The sequence below is a fragment of the Brienomyrus brachyistius genome, chromosome 1, assembly GCF_023856365.1.
Source record: "Brienomyrus brachyistius isolate T26 chromosome 1, BBRACH_0.4, whole genome shotgun sequence".
Lineage (NCBI taxonomy): Eukaryota > Metazoa > Chordata > Actinopteri > Osteoglossiformes > Mormyridae > Brienomyrus > Brienomyrus brachyistius.
In genome coordinates, this window is record NC_064533.1 from 55,228,447 (window position 1) to 55,246,301 (window position 17,855).

At 49.7% G+C, this 17,855-nt stretch overlaps 2 protein-coding genes across 4 annotated transcripts; one reads left to right on the top strand and one right to left on the bottom strand.

Annotated features, from left to right (window-relative positions):
- Positions 1–2,492: 2,492 nt before the first annotated feature.
- LOC125738683 (germinal-center associated nuclear protein-like) lies at positions 2,493–15,021 on the bottom strand. 2 transcript variants are annotated; one of them, XM_049007892.1, is made up of 28 exons: positions 13,410–15,021; positions 11,732–11,961; positions 11,537–11,618; positions 11,270–11,408; positions 10,691–10,893; positions 10,463–10,602; positions 10,169–10,366; positions 9,821–10,089; positions 9,577–9,739; positions 9,339–9,493; positions 8,996–9,219; positions 8,705–8,898; positions 8,512–8,612; positions 8,288–8,419; positions 8,091–8,204; positions 7,853–8,005; positions 7,573–7,770; positions 6,521–6,589; positions 6,310–6,444; positions 6,054–6,207; positions 5,579–5,843; positions 5,329–5,426; positions 4,864–5,254; positions 4,509–4,760; positions 4,296–4,425; positions 3,928–4,107; positions 3,682–3,832; positions 2,493–3,588 (listed from the first exon to the last, which is right to left on the bottom strand). In XM_049007892.1, the coding sequence occupies exons 1-28, from the start codon at positions 14,785–14,787 to the stop codon at positions 3,430–3,432; spliced, it is 6,057 nt and encodes a 2,018-aa protein (XP_048863849.1). In that variant the 5' UTR covers positions 14,788–15,021; the 3' UTR covers positions 2,493–3,429. The 2 variants fall into 2 exon arrangements, with proteins under 2 accessions (XP_048863849.1, XP_048863841.1); XM_049007884.1 differs by having other exon boundaries at positions 8,705–8,901.
- Positions 15,022–15,049: 28 nt separating this feature from the next.
- LOC125738711 (endoribonuclease YbeY-like) lies at positions 15,050–17,787 on the top strand. 2 transcript variants are annotated; one of them, XM_049007934.1, is made up of 4 exons: positions 15,050–15,543; positions 15,634–15,765; positions 15,849–15,917; positions 16,048–17,787. In XM_049007934.1, exons 1-4 carry the CDS (start codon positions 15,334–15,336, stop codon positions 16,126–16,128), a joined length of 492 nt encoding a protein of 163 aa, XP_048863891.1. In that variant the 5' UTR covers positions 15,050–15,333; the 3' UTR covers positions 16,129–17,787. The 2 variants fall into 2 exon arrangements, with proteins under 2 accessions (XP_048863891.1, XP_048863880.1); XM_049007923.1 differs by having other exon boundaries at positions 15,058–15,543; positions 16,039–17,787.
- Positions 17,788–17,855: the final 68 nt, after the last annotated feature.

Below are 17,855 nucleotides of genomic sequence, written 5' to 3' on the forward strand. Positions count from 1 at the left end.
ATAAAAGAGGTTTGGTTCAGGTGTGGTTTGTTTCTTCCTCTTGTGGCCATTAAGATGATGTTTGAGCACACAGGGGACATACCTTTCATTTCAGATAATGGGTTCTACCACAACACAGGTGAACACAAGGCCACAGACCACTTGGTGGATTGGAAAGCTCATCCAGATAATAGCCCTAGTTTAAGCTCTCTTTAAGACTCATAGCAATGATGTGTTTGTAAGATCATGATTTAGATGCCATAATAAAAATGTCTGAGCCCATTAACAGACAATTTTTACTTAATCATAGGCAGTTTCAGAAATCATAGGCAGTTTCAGAAATCCTCTGCAATGTGTAAATGCTTCTGAGTTATGATGCCTTAACTTCAATGTGTGGTCAGCTACTTGTTGTTGGTGCACAAGGCTGCAGAAATCTCCTTGGTGAAAGGGGAACATAGTAGCGACCTCAGCAGAAATTAGCTACATGGATAGAGTACCAAGTACTTGCATGTCATGAGTACTTGGTACTTTATCCATGTAACTCATTCACCCATGTCACGGCAACCCTTCATCTGGCGTGACACTCATGCTTTCAGACTGCTACACTCATGCAAGAAATCATACAGCAAATCTATATTATATCTATATCATGCAGAAAACTATATCATCATAAACCTAAAATTAGCTACATCAAAAGCGTTGGGGTAGTTTGCAAACCCGGTAAATTATTTATAATGTAATAAAACTATTACATACATGTAAATGTGTGTGCAGACTTGTCTCGAATTAAAAACCTCACACCAAGCAGCTGACGAAAGTTGGCAACCCCAAGATAAGTGCAACCTTATTCAAAGTGTGAAGAGACTTTGAAGTTCTAGCATTTCTGAAGAAAGTTTTGTTCCTGTGTCGTAGTTTTAATATATACACACATATCACTTGGCCTTCCACCAACAGGCACAGAGGCCTAACCCAGTTCACATTACAGCTACTCTGTGGTGAAGAGTTGACCTTGGAGTTTCTCCTCTGAGACCATCCAGTGCCCTGCTCTTGAAGTACTTACTTCAGGTTCGTGTAGGAGCGCAGGGTTGTTCATTGGCCTGGTTGATCCCCAGGGGGGTACGGCTCTTTCTCTCAGCCACCTTGGATCACAGTTCTCATGTTACACATGCCACTTGCTGCAGCCATACTGAGTCTCCAGGCTGCCGGCAGCCTATTAGCTGTCTAACTCTATGCCATCACTTCATTGGCTGTTAAGCTGTATGCCAGTGCCCCATTGGTTGGCTTTGTTTTGCACTCTGCGGATCAAGTGGCATGCACTTCTGTCTCTGCTGTTTAGCACCCAAGCCCTTATCAGTACATTCCCCTCCCCCCAAGTCCCCCCTCCTTGGCCATCCTGAAAATTCATGTGAGTCATTGGGAACCAAGCATATTTAAAGCCCCCTCTCTCCTGGACACGTTCACAAACCAGTGAGGAACATTATGGTCATAACTACATAATTGGCTGTATCCTCGCTTTGCCATTAAAGCAGCTGGGGGATGACATGTGCCTGCAAAAAGCTCTGTCACATGGAGTATCCCCCAAAGGCTCAGATTAACTGCCATGCTGTGGGATCCACCCCCCTGGAATGCGCTACTGCGCCATCTGACCTCAGTGGCATCTGCTTGGAATCGATGGAACCCAGGATTGGAATAGACATGGATTTCGATGTGGCATGAAACAAGGGCACAGAGAACAGATATTCTGGGTAATGAGGGCTGACAGGATTCTCTGCAGCTCCCCCTACAGAACTGTCAGACACTTGCAGGTCATTGGTCACCAGCAATGAAAACAGATTTTTTTTTTCTGCAGACCATGTGCCATTTTATCGGTAGTGTGTAATGTGTGTAAGATTGACACAACAGGAGTGTGTCTCATACAACACTCCCAAGGCATGTTGGGAAAGGATGCCCCCCTCAAGACACGCACACAGCCAGAGAGCATCAGCAGATGCACAATCAGGGGCAGACCTAGAGGATTTTGGGCCACATGAAAGCATTTCATATTGCACCCCCTAGCCAGACCAATCTAATTATGAAGGACCTATTTCCCTGAACGAATGAGCTGCCATGCTTATGGAATTAAGCCTTAACTTGGCTCAGGTAATCTGTCCTGACTTTCAGTCATTTTGCTGAATGTGACACCTGAACGTTGATTATGGTGACATGCTATCAGGACAAAGCTGAGGGTGATGCCTTTAATCTCCTCTGGCAGGGTGAAGTGCAAGGGATTTACACTGGTGCTCCTGTTATATATGCCAAGGTGTCTGACAGCAAAACACGTGGCTCTTGGGGGGGGGGGGGGGGGAGGGATTATCTGCTCCCTGCATTTAAAAGTGCATAACAGAATTACATGACAGTGAGCGCAGGGGCAGGTAGACATTATTTCAACAAGCAGAAAACTATCAGAGGAAGCAGTTCATAATGAACATCATACAGAACACAGGAAGTCCCCAGAATAGAAGATCCATCCTAAGTCAGTCTTAAAGTCAAATTTATTGGTGTGAGAAGAGTAATACTACAGAACATTATAGTACAGTAATATTAAAAATAACTGCATACAGTACTGTACCTCAAGCCCACGAAAGAATAAAGCAGGGTGATGTTTTCATGAGCATCATAAAGTAATGCATATGTTTGATATTAAAAATAGTTTTAAACTAAATTAGTATGATAGGATCTATGGCCATCTGCTTTTAAATGCAAAATATCTTAGCTACATCAAGTCAGTCGAATATTCTTAACCAGCAGACTGTCTGTACATATGCAGATGGCTCCCTGCTGCCACCTGTAGGGCATCCACGGGCATATTTTCTTAAAAACCAGCCAGCCAGTTTATAAAAAGAACTCAGTGGCAGACTGCTTAGTGAACTGCTGTGATCTTCAGTTCAATTACATGAATATATAATTGAGCTGCATGACATTTCTTTAAGAATCTAAAAAAAGACATACTTTTGCAATGGTGTACAATGCAGATATTACCTAAATTGTTAATTTTGACCAACAATACACAAGGTTAAAGAAACAGCAGTAACAACCCCACGTATGAGTGTCTAATATGGGCAAATAACGTCACAGGTTTTAAAGATTCTGCAGCAAATTGTGATTCAATTTAAAAGTACAATAAACAAAGTTTCATGATGGAAAAAAAACAAACAGCCATGGGTTTCTAAATACAATAACATTTTAATATTTAAAATTTGCACAAAAAAAAACCCTAAAAAACTGTCCATTTCCTATGACATGTTTTTCCCCCAGTTACAACACTCCCAATGTTGTGTAAATTACTGTACATCATACTCTTCAAAGCAATTTATGCACAAGTACCACACAACTAAATATACTGCAGAAATCAAGCATAAGAGAGACAACTTGTGGCAGCCAACGGCAGACATCAGGTGGGTCACATGACACTCAGTCATCAACAATGTCCAGAAGGCAGCTTAGCTTCAGCTCACATGCGAGCTCCTCCTCCCGGCTTGCAGAGATCAGCTGCTCCAGCTCCTGTAGACGCCTCGCCATTGAACTGGCAGCTCCCCTGGGCTGGTCACTGCGGACACTGCGCTCCTTCTGCTACAAAAATGGGCACAGAAACAGTCTCAACTGATGAGCACAGGGTACTTGGGGTCTTAAAATGTGAGCAACTGTGTAGCACAGGGTCAATACCAGGGCAAGTGCAGGTGGGGCAGCCATCTTTGGGGAGGGCACTACGATCTCCGGTACAGACAGTAACGAAGAAGGCAAGAAAAGTGGTGAGGAGGAAGAGGAAGGGCCCAGGGACTCGACGTCAAGCCAGGTACGCAGCTGGTCCTCGAACCTGCAGATCCAAGTCAAACAGGAAATGGCTCAATGTTTATGCCACAACTCACATGAGAGAGTACACGTGTGTAGCATGTCTGTTCTCTGTCAGACCTGCGGCTCTGTTCTTTCTCCTCCTCAATGCGAGCCAGGAGGTCCTGGGGGCTGGAGGCAGCATCCAAAACAGGGGCAACACCGGATCCGGACTCAGGGTCCTCAACCATGCTGTGAAACAGCTTCTGTTGAAGACGTGGCCTGGCCAGTCGAGGATGAGGCCACATGCTCTGGTGACACCTGCAATGGCAGAGACTTTGGATAAGAAGCCAGTATTGTACACCACTCTTGGGGATATGAGCAAGACTGGAAGCTGATGGCTTTCCCTCTTCTTCCATTTAATAGTAAATAATATTCATTAAATCTGCAGGTCACTGTTAACAGTCTATCTGGAATGTGTTAGATTTACATGGCTGGCTGGCTCTTACCCTGCCTTCCCCTGCTGCTTGTCCCTGTGCGTCTGCTTTACGGCATCCACCCAGCAGGACGGCGGTATGAAGCCCTGCAGCCCATCGCTCAGGAAATACACCGGGATTTCTCCGTCGTCACTGATGACATCTGAAGATGGTGGGATAGGTTCACACCTGCATGGCATCCCCAGTAGGCCCCCCCAAACGTCAGACCCACCCCACCCCCCTCACCTTCACTCACGGGGCACCCAGGAGGGTTCCAGTCCCGGAGTTGGTGCTCTACACAGAGCATGACAATTTCGTCCCAGGGCACCTCCCAGAAAGTGGGCTCCTTGTCCGGCCCCCCACCTCGGCCCACACAGTCCTGACGCAGCCTCTCCAAAAGGTTCTCCAACTGGGACATAAGGAGTGGCTGGCTGTGGCGGGACCATGGCATTTGAGATACGTACTGGAAGATGGAGGCAACCAGCTGGCTCCAAGGAGCTGGGTGGGGGGAGCGGTGGCAGCAGCAGAAATTTAAGGAAACAGACTAAGAAGCAGCCACTTAGCAAGAAGTCCGAATTCCGAATCTGAGGCATGGACATACCCCCCACGGCTGGCAGCAGCCAGTCGGGCAGCCGCAGGCTCAGGACTGCCCCCTGGAGCCACTCCAGGTGCTCAGCCGAGTTCCAGAGCAGATGTGGTAGGCAGTCACCACCCCCTGGCACCGAGAACTCTGCCACGGGCCAGGAGAGGCCAGCCAGACTCGGGGACGACACAAGGCCAGCCAAGAAAGCCAGGACAGTGTTGTAGAGGCCGATGACGGGTGCAGGGCCCTGGGAGGGCAGTCCCGCCATGTCACGGTCCCTCCGATCACGGTGAAGCCTACCAGCAAACTCGCGGCAGAGCCCGGCCTCCACAACCTGCACCAACGTCTGCGAGACGAGCCGGGCTGGTGCCGTGGAGCGGGCAGCGAGCCACCTGACGGCATGGCGGATCTGCGGGGATACGGGGGTGATGGTCAATGGGATGGTTCAATCTTACCGAGGCCAGCGACAACATGCACACTCACCTGCTCGGATCCTTGGGGTTCGTTCGTGGTCTCGGGGATATGGACGAACATGTACTCTGAAATCAAACCTTCCTCAATGAGTGTCTGAAGCATCAGGTCTTACAGGGAAAGGAAACCGATGGTCAGACAGGAGGAACAAACCAACTGTATTAGCTCTGCATACGTAAACATAGCCTCAAGAGAAATGCTATAAGTAAAGTAAGCGAATCCCACGCGACACCTGTTGTCATAGACACGGTTAGTGTCACACCTTCCTCTAGCCGTTCATCGCTGGCCCTGTGCCCAGCCTGCCCTGGGACCACCACCACCAGAGGAAGGGCCTGTGGCCAGGCATTAGCCTGCTGGATCTGCCGGAGTTGCAGCAGGGCGGATAACAGGAAGATGTCCCCGTCTTCCTCATCAGCCCCGGGACTGACTGCCGAGGGCAGCAGCATCAGCAGGGCGCCCATGCCCATCAGCTCCTTCCGCTTCTCCAATGCCAACTGGCCTTCCTCGCTGAGGGGCCCGCGGGCCACCTGACCCACAGTGAGAAACATGGCCTCACTTCCTGCACTTGCACCCTTCGCAAACATCTGTGTTACCACAGGACCTGCTAATATCACATAGTGCCAGACTATGCTAGGCTATGTTAAGCTATGCTAGACTAACATTAATGACAGAACATGCAACACAGGGGCATGAAGCCTGTCGATATTCATCGGCAAGTTCCCCCCTATCTGCCACACCTTCACACACACGTGCACTGTGTGCATGCGCTCCCCCACGCTCCGCAGGCCGCTGCTGATGCTCAAGGTTTGCATGTGTCCGTTGGGGACCATCTCCCTGTGTTCTTGCTTCTCCGAGTTACCGAATTTGGACTCCAGCCATTCTGTCAAAATCCTGCATCAGAGATGGGAGGGGGGCACAAATGTAAGCTCCAGGACCTCTAAACCCAACTAACACCCAATCCCTCCCCGAACGACACCCAGTTCCCCCACTTACTGGTTAGCAACACTGGCATCTCTTTCATGATCACTTGGCAACAAGAGGGCTGCCTTCCAGAAGATTGTGTCAGATGGGTTCGAGACGCTTGCTGCCACCAGACTGAGCAGGTCCAGTGGCCCCCACACAGATTCGCTGAAGTGGATGGAGATGTAGATGAGCACATGGAGAGTGATGGATGGCTAACAGCTACTCTACAGTAGCACCATACCTCAGGAGCTGCTGGTAGAACAAGTGGACCTTCATCTGATGCTCGGTTTCCCTTCGCATCTTCGCCAACCTGCAGAAGGCAGCAGAGTGTCAGCATCGGTACACTTAACACTACAGCAAATCAATGGCCAGCAAAATAAACGGACAGGACGGAAGTCATTTTGGGAAGTACTGTCTAATTCAGCAGAGGTGCCCCGATCCAATATTCAAGATACCTAATCAGACGGATCGGACATCGGCCACATGTGACCGATCCATGTTCAATAATTATTTAGTTATTGCCAGTCTATTTCTTCTTATACTGAGTGGTACAATCAAATCGCACAACAGCTTTCCCCCCTTTTTTATTTTTTGTGGCATTCAAGCTGAACGTTAACGCTTCCTCGGTTTTTTGACACTCAGTGTGTGTGAGTGCAGTGACTTCCCCTGCTATGACGTCATGTGCATGTCCTTTGTAGTGGAAGGATCAGGTGATGGTAGCAAATGCAACTTGCATGCTTGCGAAGCAAACTAACATGTCTAAAACCTGGAAGAATTTTATGCTTGAAACAACCAGTAGCACAGCGATTTGCGATCTTTGTAAAAACAAAGTAACATTCAGTGGAAAATCCCACTAAAAGTGCACTCAATTAAGGCAATGCAAGTAATATGAAAAAAAGCGATGGATTTGGAAGCCAGCTTGGGCTGTTTTGCGCACTCGCTATAGCTTGATACACGAGGTGCTGCTATCACAGTGAAAAGTGACGCATGCCACTTGGGTGTACTTGTGAAGATATTCAAACAACTGCAAAATGTCTCAAAAATGCTCAATACAAGATGCACAAAAGAGGTGGAACAGTATCTTATGTATGTTTCTTGTGGGCTAATTAAAACTTCTTTTCCATTTGTATTTACTAGCTTGGAAAAAAAAGAGCTTTGGTACTGGATCATACTCATAATCAGCCAATACCTTATGTTCAGGTATCAGGATTATATTGGCACTGAAAAAGTGGGATCGGTGCACCTCTATTATGAATATTATGTCAGCATTATTATGCTGTGAGAGAGATGTACCTGGTGCAGGAAACAGAGAGGTCCCCAGCGTGCCCCAGGTTGACCACGCCCCGGGCCAGCCTGTCCAGGCAGGGTGAGGGGGGGGCACTGGGGGCCAAGGCCTGCAGCCTGAAGCGGGGGTCCACACAGCCAGGGGCAGCAGGAAAATCACGCATCTGTCGCTTCAGCTGCCTGCGCACGGCCACCACATCACGCCACCTGCAACACATGCACAGGGTGAAGCCCGGTTGTCGGCGAGCATGTGGGCAAAATATCTGGTCCCCTTACCACTGCCCCTTACCTTTTGATGAACCTGCGTATACTCAGAAGCTCTGCTTCCAGGACGTCTTGGGCCAGCAGGGTGAGCTCACCACACAGCGTCTCCTCCAGCAGTACCTCACACACGTCTTGTGAGCTGCGAGCCACACATTCTGCCTGCTCTTCTTGGGCACGCCTGGCACGAAGGGGCATGCGTTCAGCCTATATACAGTTATCTGAACACTCTCTATGACCTCTGATCCCCCTTGGCTCACCAGTACCTGATCTCTGTTGAGGCAGTCTCCACGATGCAGTCGCGCAGCACCTCCTGTGTGATCTCGGCACACAGTGTCTTGCTGAGCCGGGCCAGGAGCTCCTCGTGTTCCTGCTTTCTCCTGACAGAGACAGGCCCATCAGATGGCACATCCCCTCAAAATGCACCCACCCCTCCTCCCCAGCCCAGACAGGTGAGGCCTACCTGGCTTCCTCCATCCTGCGCTTCTCCTCAGCGATATGCTCCCTCTCTGCCTGGATCTCGGCAGCAGAAACCTCCCGCAGCATCTGCTCCACCACCTCACTCAGCACTGCCTCCACCTGGCCGTTGCACATGCTGCAACAACCCATCCACATCACCAAACTGGTGTTGGTTGAGTGTGACAACCCTCTAGAGGCCACTGCTCCCTATCTGGCTCACGCTCCTACCTGAGTGCAGCAGAGATGTACTCGGCTCCGGTGGCAGCCACGTCAGCCACCTCGGCCTGCACTACCTCCTCCAGCATGGCCTCTACCTCCGTGGCGATGTCCTGCAAGGGGGGGGGGGGGGTTATTTGTCATTACTATGACAATACCAACACACTGCTACTGGGTTGACACGCAGCAATGAGCAATCTATCACCTGCTCTGTGTAAACGGGCTCCGGTGGGGGAGGCGTAGGTGGGGCGACTGGTGGTGCCTCCGACGGAGATGCCCCAAGTGCTCCACTCTCCTCTCTACCAGGGAGGCCAGCTGACTCCGCTGGGTCGCTCGGCATCTTGGATCGGTGCTGGAGGGCCCGCGCATCCAGCTCAATGGGGGGCCTCTGAGGGGAGGCTGCTACAGCGTGGGCAGGAAAAATGACAAAATTACAATCAGAGGCCAGAAGGTGGACGAAGCGTAACAGTTAGCGGAAGGTGGAGTGCAGACGCACCAGCCCTGGGCACACTGCCTGCCTCCGCTGGCTGCCCATCCCCACGGTACTTGTTGCGGCTGTCAAAGCTGTTGACGGGTGTGTGTTGGGGTGGGTTGGGCAGTGGCGCGCCGTTGACCACTTGGCCCACCAGCACCTCCCGCTTCCTTGCGATGGCCACAGAGCGCTTTGGACGTGGCTGGATCTCAGGCTCCTGGTACGCTGTCCGGCTTAGCTCCACCATGCTAGGGGGAGGGCAGAGCTTCAATAAAATATACCACCCATCATAGATTAGCACCCCCATCAGAGATAAGCCACCCTGCCCCCAACACAAAAGGGACAACGAAGCACAGCCCAGCCTTACCCTGCATCGACCGCGAGCCCATACTGCAGCGCGAGGTCCGAAGCCTCGCCGGCATTCTGGAACATGAGCATCCGGACCAGGTCTTCGACCGGGAATGTGGTGGAACCACGGGAGATGTAGGCCACATTCAGGGCCCGCAGAGCCTCACGGCGCACCTGTAGGGGGCACCAGAGCGGTCCAGGTAAGTGAGGTATTGGGGCTGATGAGGATGTAGGGAGCGGAGCAACGGCTCCCCCACCTGGTCGAAGTAGCGGTGCAAGATGCAACCAGCCAGATACGAGGCCACCTTGACCAGCTTGAAGAACCTCACGAAGTTGTTGCTGTTGACAGCGGCAAAGGCCTGGACGGCAAACTTCACCTCCGGAGAGTTTCGGAGCTCCGCCCGGAATTGCTGCACCTCCCTGCAGGTAGGGAGGGAATGAAATGTCAGCTGGAGAGGTGCCACGGTGACACGGGACACCGACTGCTGGCCAGCCACCCACCGGAGGATGTCTCCATCATTGAGCTTCAGGAGCACGCTGTACTGCCGAAACTCTGCCTCATGAGGGCAGTAGATGTTCTTGCTGGCCAGGTCCTGGTACATCTCCTTGAGGCTCTGCAGGCATTTGGTCAGGTTTTCATTGTTGATCTTAGCATCAAAGGACATCATGGGCTCCTGGCACAGGTGGTGTGCGCAGTGGATGTGGAAGCGGGCGCACTTTTCAATAAGGGACACCGTAAGCGGGTCGCACAGGTGCTGCTGAGTGATATCCTGCAGATGGCCCAGAAAAAGGATCAGGGCGAGGCCCGCAGGGCACAGGAATAATGAGACACGGACTAATGTTGCTCACCTTCCGGATACCTCGTGTGCGGTTCCACACAAAGTCATACCAGTCACGGTAGTTGTCCTCACCCTGGTCCATGACCTGGGTAACCAGGTAGTTCATGGTCATGTTCAGCACAGTAAGGGGCCGCAGTTCATGGGGGAGGGGCTCCTCCTGGTCAGCAGAGGACCTGCTGTACTCCTTAATGGCAGCAGTGTGGTCCACCTGCGTGGGGTGCAGAGGGTGATTTGCAGCCTGTGGTCTGTCAATTCATGGCGGGGAGGGGGAAGCATTAGGAAAGAGGGGCAGGGGTGGTGATACCTTCTCCGTGTTGGGGATGACCTCAAAAGAGCTCAGTTGGTTCCGGGTCTCCCTCATGTAACGCTCCTTCTCCGGACACATGTCAGGACACGTACCCACAAACACCTTGGACAGATCCAGGTCGGTCCTCTTGGGCCGAGCTGTGCCAGAGGAGACCGTGTCAGCTGGCGATTCACTTTGGGGTGGGAGGGGGGGGTGGCTCAGCAACGTGACCCTAGGGGGACCTACCCTGTCGCAGGATCTTGTCCCGCTGCTCTAGCAGACGATACTTCTCCTCTGCGGTTTCAGCTACCTGGCCAATCAGGTGGAAGAGGGAAGAGGGGAGGCTGCTGGCTAGATGTTCGGATTCGAGGCCGTCTGGGCTGGGCTCCATCTGCGGCTCACTCTCAAACTGCAGGGCCTTTGTCGCCAGGGGTTTCTTGGCTGGTGACCTGAGAGGGACAGATCAAAGGCTGAAGAGCTTCTAAAAGCTGGCAAAACCTGGGCTCCTTTGAACACCTGGCCAGTAGGGGGCATAGCAGCCAAAGAACTCAGTTTGACTTTAATGTCACGAATCCGAGCCTGAGGTAAAGAGTTTCATTACCAGATGACCTAACATAACTCAAGCTGCTTGGAAAAAAAACAAACAAAATGTATACATAATAAAAAACCAGAGTGATCCAGATTTTTTTTTTTTTAAAGAACTTGCATTGGGTTTCAAAAAGGTGATTTTCTTCCCTAACTTAATTTAATAAAGACCCGGCCATCTTATTGTAAAATTGAGTTATTTACTCTTACGGTAAGAGAATGATTTAAAGACAAGATTACCCTCTGGATAGGGATGAGCTGGAGGACCAGCCGGAGGTGGATTTGGAGAGGGCTTTGCAGACAGGGGCTGACTCAAAGCCTCCTGCCTGGCTCTGAGGATCAGGGTCATCTGGAGGCCTTTGGCCCTTCTCTCCTGGACCTAAGAGACACACAGAACCAGTTCATCGAAACAGCTGACATGGGAATGAAAGGCTGCAACGAGTCACAAAGACCCCGCCCTGGCCTTGGCTCGATGCACAGATAGAGAGCACCGTAATAGTCACTCACTCTGCTTCTTCCTCTGCCAGAAGAGGGTGAGCTCATGCCTGCGCAGCAGTTTGCCCTTCTTCTTGGCTTTGGCAGCAGAAGCCTGAAAGATACCAAAAGTCAGTGAGGAAAGCCCGGGAGATCATGGACGAGACCACAGCCTAATGAGTACAGCGACCAAGCCCCCCCCCAAAGGTGTGCAAAGCCATTGCTCACATGGTCGTGGAAGTGCACTATGGCCAGGTTCTTCTGGGGCCTGCAGAAGATCCGCTGCACACGTCCGAACTGGCGGAAATGTTCCCCCAGGATGTCCTTGCTGTTAAGACTGGCTGGAATGTTCTTGCATTGGAGCACCATGGCTTCGGAGGGTGACATCCCCCCCAGGCTGTCTGTGCTGTCCAGGCGGCGGGCACGTCTCACTGTTGATGCTGCCTCAGTTTCGGGATCTGTGGCAAGAACATAAGAACATAAGAACTATACAAACGAGAAGAGGCCATTCGGCCCATCAAGCTCGCTTGGGGAGAACTAAACTAATAGCTCAGAGTCGTTAAAATCTTATCTAGCTCTGATTTAAAGGAACCCAAGGATTCAGCTTGCACTACATTATCAGGAAGGGTATTCCATACTCTGACTACACGCTGTGTAAAGAAGTGCTTCCTTAAATCCAGCTTGAAGTGTTCTCCCGCTAATTTCCACCTATGGCCACGAGTTCGTGTATTTAAACTAATGCTGAAGTAACTATTTGGTTGAACAGCATCCAAACCTGTTAGAATCTTATATACCTGGATCATGTCCCCCCTCAGTCTCCTTTGCTTGAGACTGAACAGATTTAGCTCAAGTAACCGTTCCTCGTATGACATTCCTCTAAGACCAGGAATCATTTTTGTGGCCCTACGCTGCACCTTTTCTAAGGCCACAATGTCCTTTTTAAGATATGGTGACCAAACCTGCACACAATATTCTAGGTGAGGTCTCACCAAGGAATTGTATAATCTTAGCATTACCTCCCTTGACTTAAACTCCACACACCTGGAGATATACCCCAACATCCTATTGGCCTTTTTTATTGCTTCCCCACACTGGCGAGAATGGGACATGGAAGCATCAACATACACACCAAGGTCTTTCTCATGATCAGCTACCTTTATTTCAGTGACACCCATGAAATACCTGTACTTTATATTTCTGCTCCCTCGATGGAGTACCTTACATTTATCGATGTTAAATTTCATCTGCCAGGTATCGGCTCAGTCACTAATTAAATCAAGATCCCGCTGTAGCTGCTGAGCCACTAATTCAGTATCTGCTACACCACCCACCTTGGTGTCATCTGCAAATTTCACCAGTTTACTGTATATATTGGTATCCATATCATTTATGTAAATTAGGAACAATAGTGGTCCTAAAATCGAACCCTGCGGTACCCCACTATGAACGCAAGCCCACTGTGACATTGTGCCTCTTATAACTACTCGCTGTTTCCTATCTGTTAACCAGTTATCAATCCAGGTCGCTACGGTACCTAAAATACCTGTCGCTTTGAGTTTAAGTAGGAGCCTCTTGTGGGGGACAACATCAAAAGCCTTTTGGAAATCTAAGTAGATGACATCATAGGCCTTCTTATCAACTTCCTGAGTAGCTTCCTCAAAAAACTCCAACAGATTTGTTAAACAGGATCTACCTCTCCTAAATCCATGCTGGCTATCCCGCAAAATGTTATTAGAGTCCAGGTAATCTACCATTTTCTCTTTGATTATAGCCTCCATAACTTTACCAGTTATACAAGTTAGACTGATTGGCCTATAAGACTGGCTTAACAGCAGTGTCACAGAGTTCAGTTTTTCAGACTATACTTGGCTTCGAACCCAATGTGCTTCTTCCTGGGAGTACTCACCCAACTCCTCCGCCCTCTCAAGGACCTCCCGGGTTGGGGCCTGTGACCTTGGCGGCGTTGAGGGTGAGTGGCTGGTGGTCGGTGCCATCGAACCCTGGTGCTCCGCCTCCCCCCAGTCTGGCTGTGGCTCCTCACTCCTCTTCGGCTCTCGCCGGGTCTGTAGGGCCGGTGTCTTCAGGATGCTGGTCAAGGCACTGCGAAAGATGCTGCTGACAGGCCCCCGGCCCCGGACCAGGGGCCTCTTGGGAGGGTGCCTGGGGGCGGAGTCAGCACCAACTTGGGGCTCCTCTGATAAATGCTCCACCATCTCCTCCTTCCGCTTGGTACCCTTAGCCGCTGCCTCCCCTGCATTCTCCCCCTCACGGACCTCACCAGACACAACCCCAGCGTCAGTCTTGGGTTTTAGCGGACCAAAGCTGACAGCACCAAACAGTGGCCGGGGCTCATGGAGGCTAGAGGCAGAGTACCTGGAGACAGAGGCGGCCTGGGAGGTCCCCCCACCCAGGCCACTGCCAGCACCAACGGAGGGTGCTGCTGGTTTCGAGAAGCTGAACTCCTGGGTGGTGCTGGGATGTGCATCTTTGGTGGGGAGGATGCTGCTGGACACTGCGATGGGCTGCGAGAAGCTAAAACCTAATGCTCCAGAAAGGAACCCAGAGGCAGCAGGAGCAGGCCCACTGCTGTCCATACTGGTAGCGGTGGTGCTGGATGGGCTGGAACCAAAAGACTCGGACACAGCCTGGGATACAGCCGGTTCAGGACTGGCGCTATAAATAGGTTTGAACACAGCTGCGTCTGACGGCTTGAAGCTGAACTCTGAGGTGCTAAATCCGCGGCCCTGAACGCTTCCAGGGGAGAATACCGAAGAAGACCCTGTGGACAACTGTCCGAATCTCAGTGGTTGACTAGACCCCGAGGAGGGGGGAACAGAGGAGGCGGAGATAGCGTTAGAGCCGCCGAAGCCGGGTGTGTGCTGAGCAAATCCGCCGGTCTGTCCGAAGGCAGAGGTCTGGGGAAAAGCCGAGTTCTGGTTAAAGACAGAGCTCTGACCGACCCCGGCCGGCTGCCCGAAGGAGGGCGGCGGGCCGAACCTGGTGTCGCTCTGTACAAACGACGGGGTCTGACTCCCAGAACCGGGCATGCCGAAGGTCGGGGCCTGTCCAGACGCCGTCCCGCCAGGCTGCCCGAAAAGGGATCCGGTCTGGCCGAAGGCAGACGATGTACTGAAGAGCGAGGTCTGGCCGGTGCCCTGGCCGAGGGCAGGCGGCTGCACGAAAGGGGCGTTCTGCTGGCCGAAGGAAAAGAGCCCCGAGGTCGGGGCGCCCGGAGACTGAAACGCTCCGCCTTGTGTTCTGCCGAAAAGCCCAGACGGATTCATTGTGTAAAAAGCCCAAAAATACGGCCTTCAAAAGTCGAAACAGAGTTCTTACAGCGCGGTAGATTTCGGCGTCCTTCGGCCTGGGAGATTATATCCGCGCCTGTGTCACATCTGCGGAAATATACAAACTGTCTTAACACCAACGCACAAACAAACTGCCTCCTAACTCCGTCTCTCCAGCTCGGATAAACAACTTCCGGGTCACGATCCGCATCCTGGAGCTCGCATCCGGGCGGCAACCTGATTGCATACGGGATTATTTACGTTAAATATGCAGGGAGGCTTACCCTGATGCAGCCCTGCGCTTTCCTCTATCTGTATTAGCAGCTGTGATAACGGTTGTGCATTATAAATCATGCGAGCAGTTTGCAGAGCATTGTGGGAAATTGCGTCCGACAGAGTAGCACAAGCGTGTTTATAGTGATAGAAGGCGCAACCGTCAAATTATTTACATAGTTAGATTAAGTATCTCCAGACAAACCCTCGACTCTGTATATTTTTGTTAGTATAGGAGAACATAAATTATCCTGCTTAAAAAGCAGCGCCATGAGCCTGTTGATTCGCAACTTGCAAAGCGCCGTTCCGCTGCGTCGAGCCTGCCTACGCCGGGATACCGAAGTTCTGCGGCGCATCCTGGGCATCCAGCGGTTCGATCTGGGACTGATCTGCGTGGACAACCGCAGGATATTGCGCATCAACCGCACTTACAAGAACGCCGACAAGCCGACTGACGTCCTGAGCTTTCCTTTCTACGAGGCGAGTATCTGTCTGCCGATGGCTGGTGCACCTCCTTGCCTGTTAGAATAATGTCATGTGAGACCTTAGTTTATGTCCTTCTACGCGTAGGACCTGCAGGCCGGGAAGTTACCAAGCAACCTTACCAATGACGATCTCAATCTAGGGGACATATTCCTGGGGGTGGAGCTTATTATGCAGCAGTGCATCGGGTCGCCAGAGGACTTCCAGAGCACCCTAACTGTATGTAGAAATGAATATGCATATGCATGGAGATTTCAGGCATAATCTTCCAGGCTTTTACGTTTCACTTTAATTTTTAACAGATTGTCACCACGCATGGAATCTGTCATCTGCTCGGGTACAAACATGACACGGAGGAAGAGTGGATAAAGGTACGTTTTAAATGTTGTCATATATTTAGTTTTTATGCTTCAGTGTAGAATAGTTAAAAAGGTATTGAAATCATTACGTGTGTCACAGTAAGTGGTTAAAGTCCTTCCTTATTATTATAAGATGTTCCAGGAAGAACACCGCATCCTGAAGGAGTTTAACAGGCTGACAGGTAGCCAACTGGAGCCTCTTAGCAAGAGCTATATTTCATGAAGGACCATCATCTGAGGCCAGACTCAGCTCGGCTGGACGTGCCACTGGGAAAATGGTGTGCAAAGCAGGTTAAAGGTCTTTAAAACTGATACACACTGAATGCTGCACAGGTTGGGAATGGGCAGTGGATAATCATTACCATAAAAAAGCAAAACAAAATAGACTTTTGTAATTTGGTGGATGTCAATGTTTTAAATAAAATATTTAATGTGCGCTTTGTAACTGTCACAAAGCTAAACATCTCAGAAAAAGAAAAAGTTTTTCACATTTTGTAATAGTTTCATGTTTTATATGAAAGCAGATATCTCTCTGCACTATTGTTAATGCACACCTTAGTGGTGGATAATGACCTGTTGCAACTGTATTTACAATAAGTGTTTGAGTCATGGCAATCCAACAACGCATTAACATTTAGTTTATTTAGCTGATGTTTTTGTCCAAAGCAACATACAATAAGGCAAATGGCACAGTTCGAGGAGTCAATGACAGTGCCTTGCAAATATATCCCCCTTGATGTTTGTCCTGTTTTGTCACAATACAAGCTGGAATTAAAATGGATTTTGGGGGGGGGGGGGAGCGGTTAGCACTATTTGATTTACACAACGTGCCTACCACTTTAAAGATGCAATTATTTTTATTGTGACACAAACAATAATTAAGATATCAGAAATCTTGTGTGTGCATACTATAGGTATTCACCCCCACTTTGTAGAGCTGCTTTTTGCTGCAATTACAGCTGCGAGTCACTTGGGATACATCTTTATTAGTTTAGCACATCTAGCCACTGAGATTTTTGCCCATTCCTCAAGGCAAAACTGCTCCAACTCCTTCTAGGTAGATGGGTTGCGTTGGTGTACAGCAATCGTCAAGTCATGCCACAGATACTCAATTGGACTGAGGAGCCATTCTAAGATATTTGCGTGTTTCCTTTCAAACCACTCCAGTAAAGCTTTAGCAGTATGTTTAGGGTCATTGTCCTGCTAGAATGCGAACCTTCGTCACAGTCTCAAATGTCTAGCTGACTCATGTTTTCCTAAAGAGTTGCCCTGTATTTAGTGCCACCCATCTTTCCTTCAATCCTGACCAGCTTTCCTGTCCCTGCAGATGAAAAACACCTATACAGCATGACGCTGCCACCACCTTGCTTCACTGTGGGAATGGTGTTCCTAGGGTGATGGGAAGTGTTGGGTTTGCACCACATATTGTGTTTCCCACGATGACCAAAAAGTTACATTTTGGTCTCATGTGACTAGAGAATATTCTTCCTTGTGTTTGGGCAGTCTGTCACATGCTGTTGGGCAAACTCCAAATGGATTTTCTTATTTTTTTCCTTTAAGGGACGGCTTTTTTCTGGCCACTCTTCCTGCTCTGTACATAAGTCGGAATCACGACTTATGAAGTTATTCGGTAGGACCAGCTCTTATTTAGAGGTTTCAAAGCAAACGGAGTGAATACCTATGCATACTCAAGATTTCTGTTTCTTCATCTTAATTGTTGTTTGTGTAATAATAAAAAATATTTTGTACCTTTTAAAGTGGTAGACATGTGTAAATCAAATGGTTCGAACCCCAATTTTATTTATCTATCATGTATTTGTATTTGGTGAAATCTGAGTTCAGAAGTAGTTATTGACCAAAGTGCTTATTGTTCATTCGTACTCAATTTTTTAAACTTATGTATTAAATTAAAAAAAACTTTTGCTATAATGAGTCAGTTTCTTTTATGTG

Bases quoted from the DNA above. Each gene is read 5' to 3' on its own strand.
- LOC125738683 (XM_049007884.1), bottom strand. From the start codon at position 14,787: ATGAATCCGTCTGGGCTTTTCGGCAGAACACAAGGCGGAGCGTTTCAG. The intron at 10,603-10,690 runs GTAGGTCCCCCT...CCTCTGGCACAG, and splicing joins GGACAAGATCCTGCGACAGG to CTCGGCCCAAGAGGACCGAC. The intron at 4,761-4,863 runs GTATGTCCATGC...CCCCCCACCCAG, and splicing joins GCTGCTGCCAGCCGTGGGGG to CTCCTTGGAGCCAGCTGGTT.
- LOC125738711 (XM_049007923.1), top strand. From the start codon at position 15,334: ATGAGCCTGTTGATTCGCAACTTGCAAAGCGCCGTTCCGCTGCGTCGA. The intron at 15,544-15,633 runs GCGAGTATCTGT...TTCTACGCGTAG, and splicing joins TGAGCTTTCCTTTCTACGAG to GACCTGCAGGCCGGGAAGTT. The intron at 15,918-16,038 runs GTACGTTTTAAA...TATTATTATAAG, and splicing joins CGGAGGAAGAGTGGATAAAG to ATGTTCCAGGAAGAACACCG.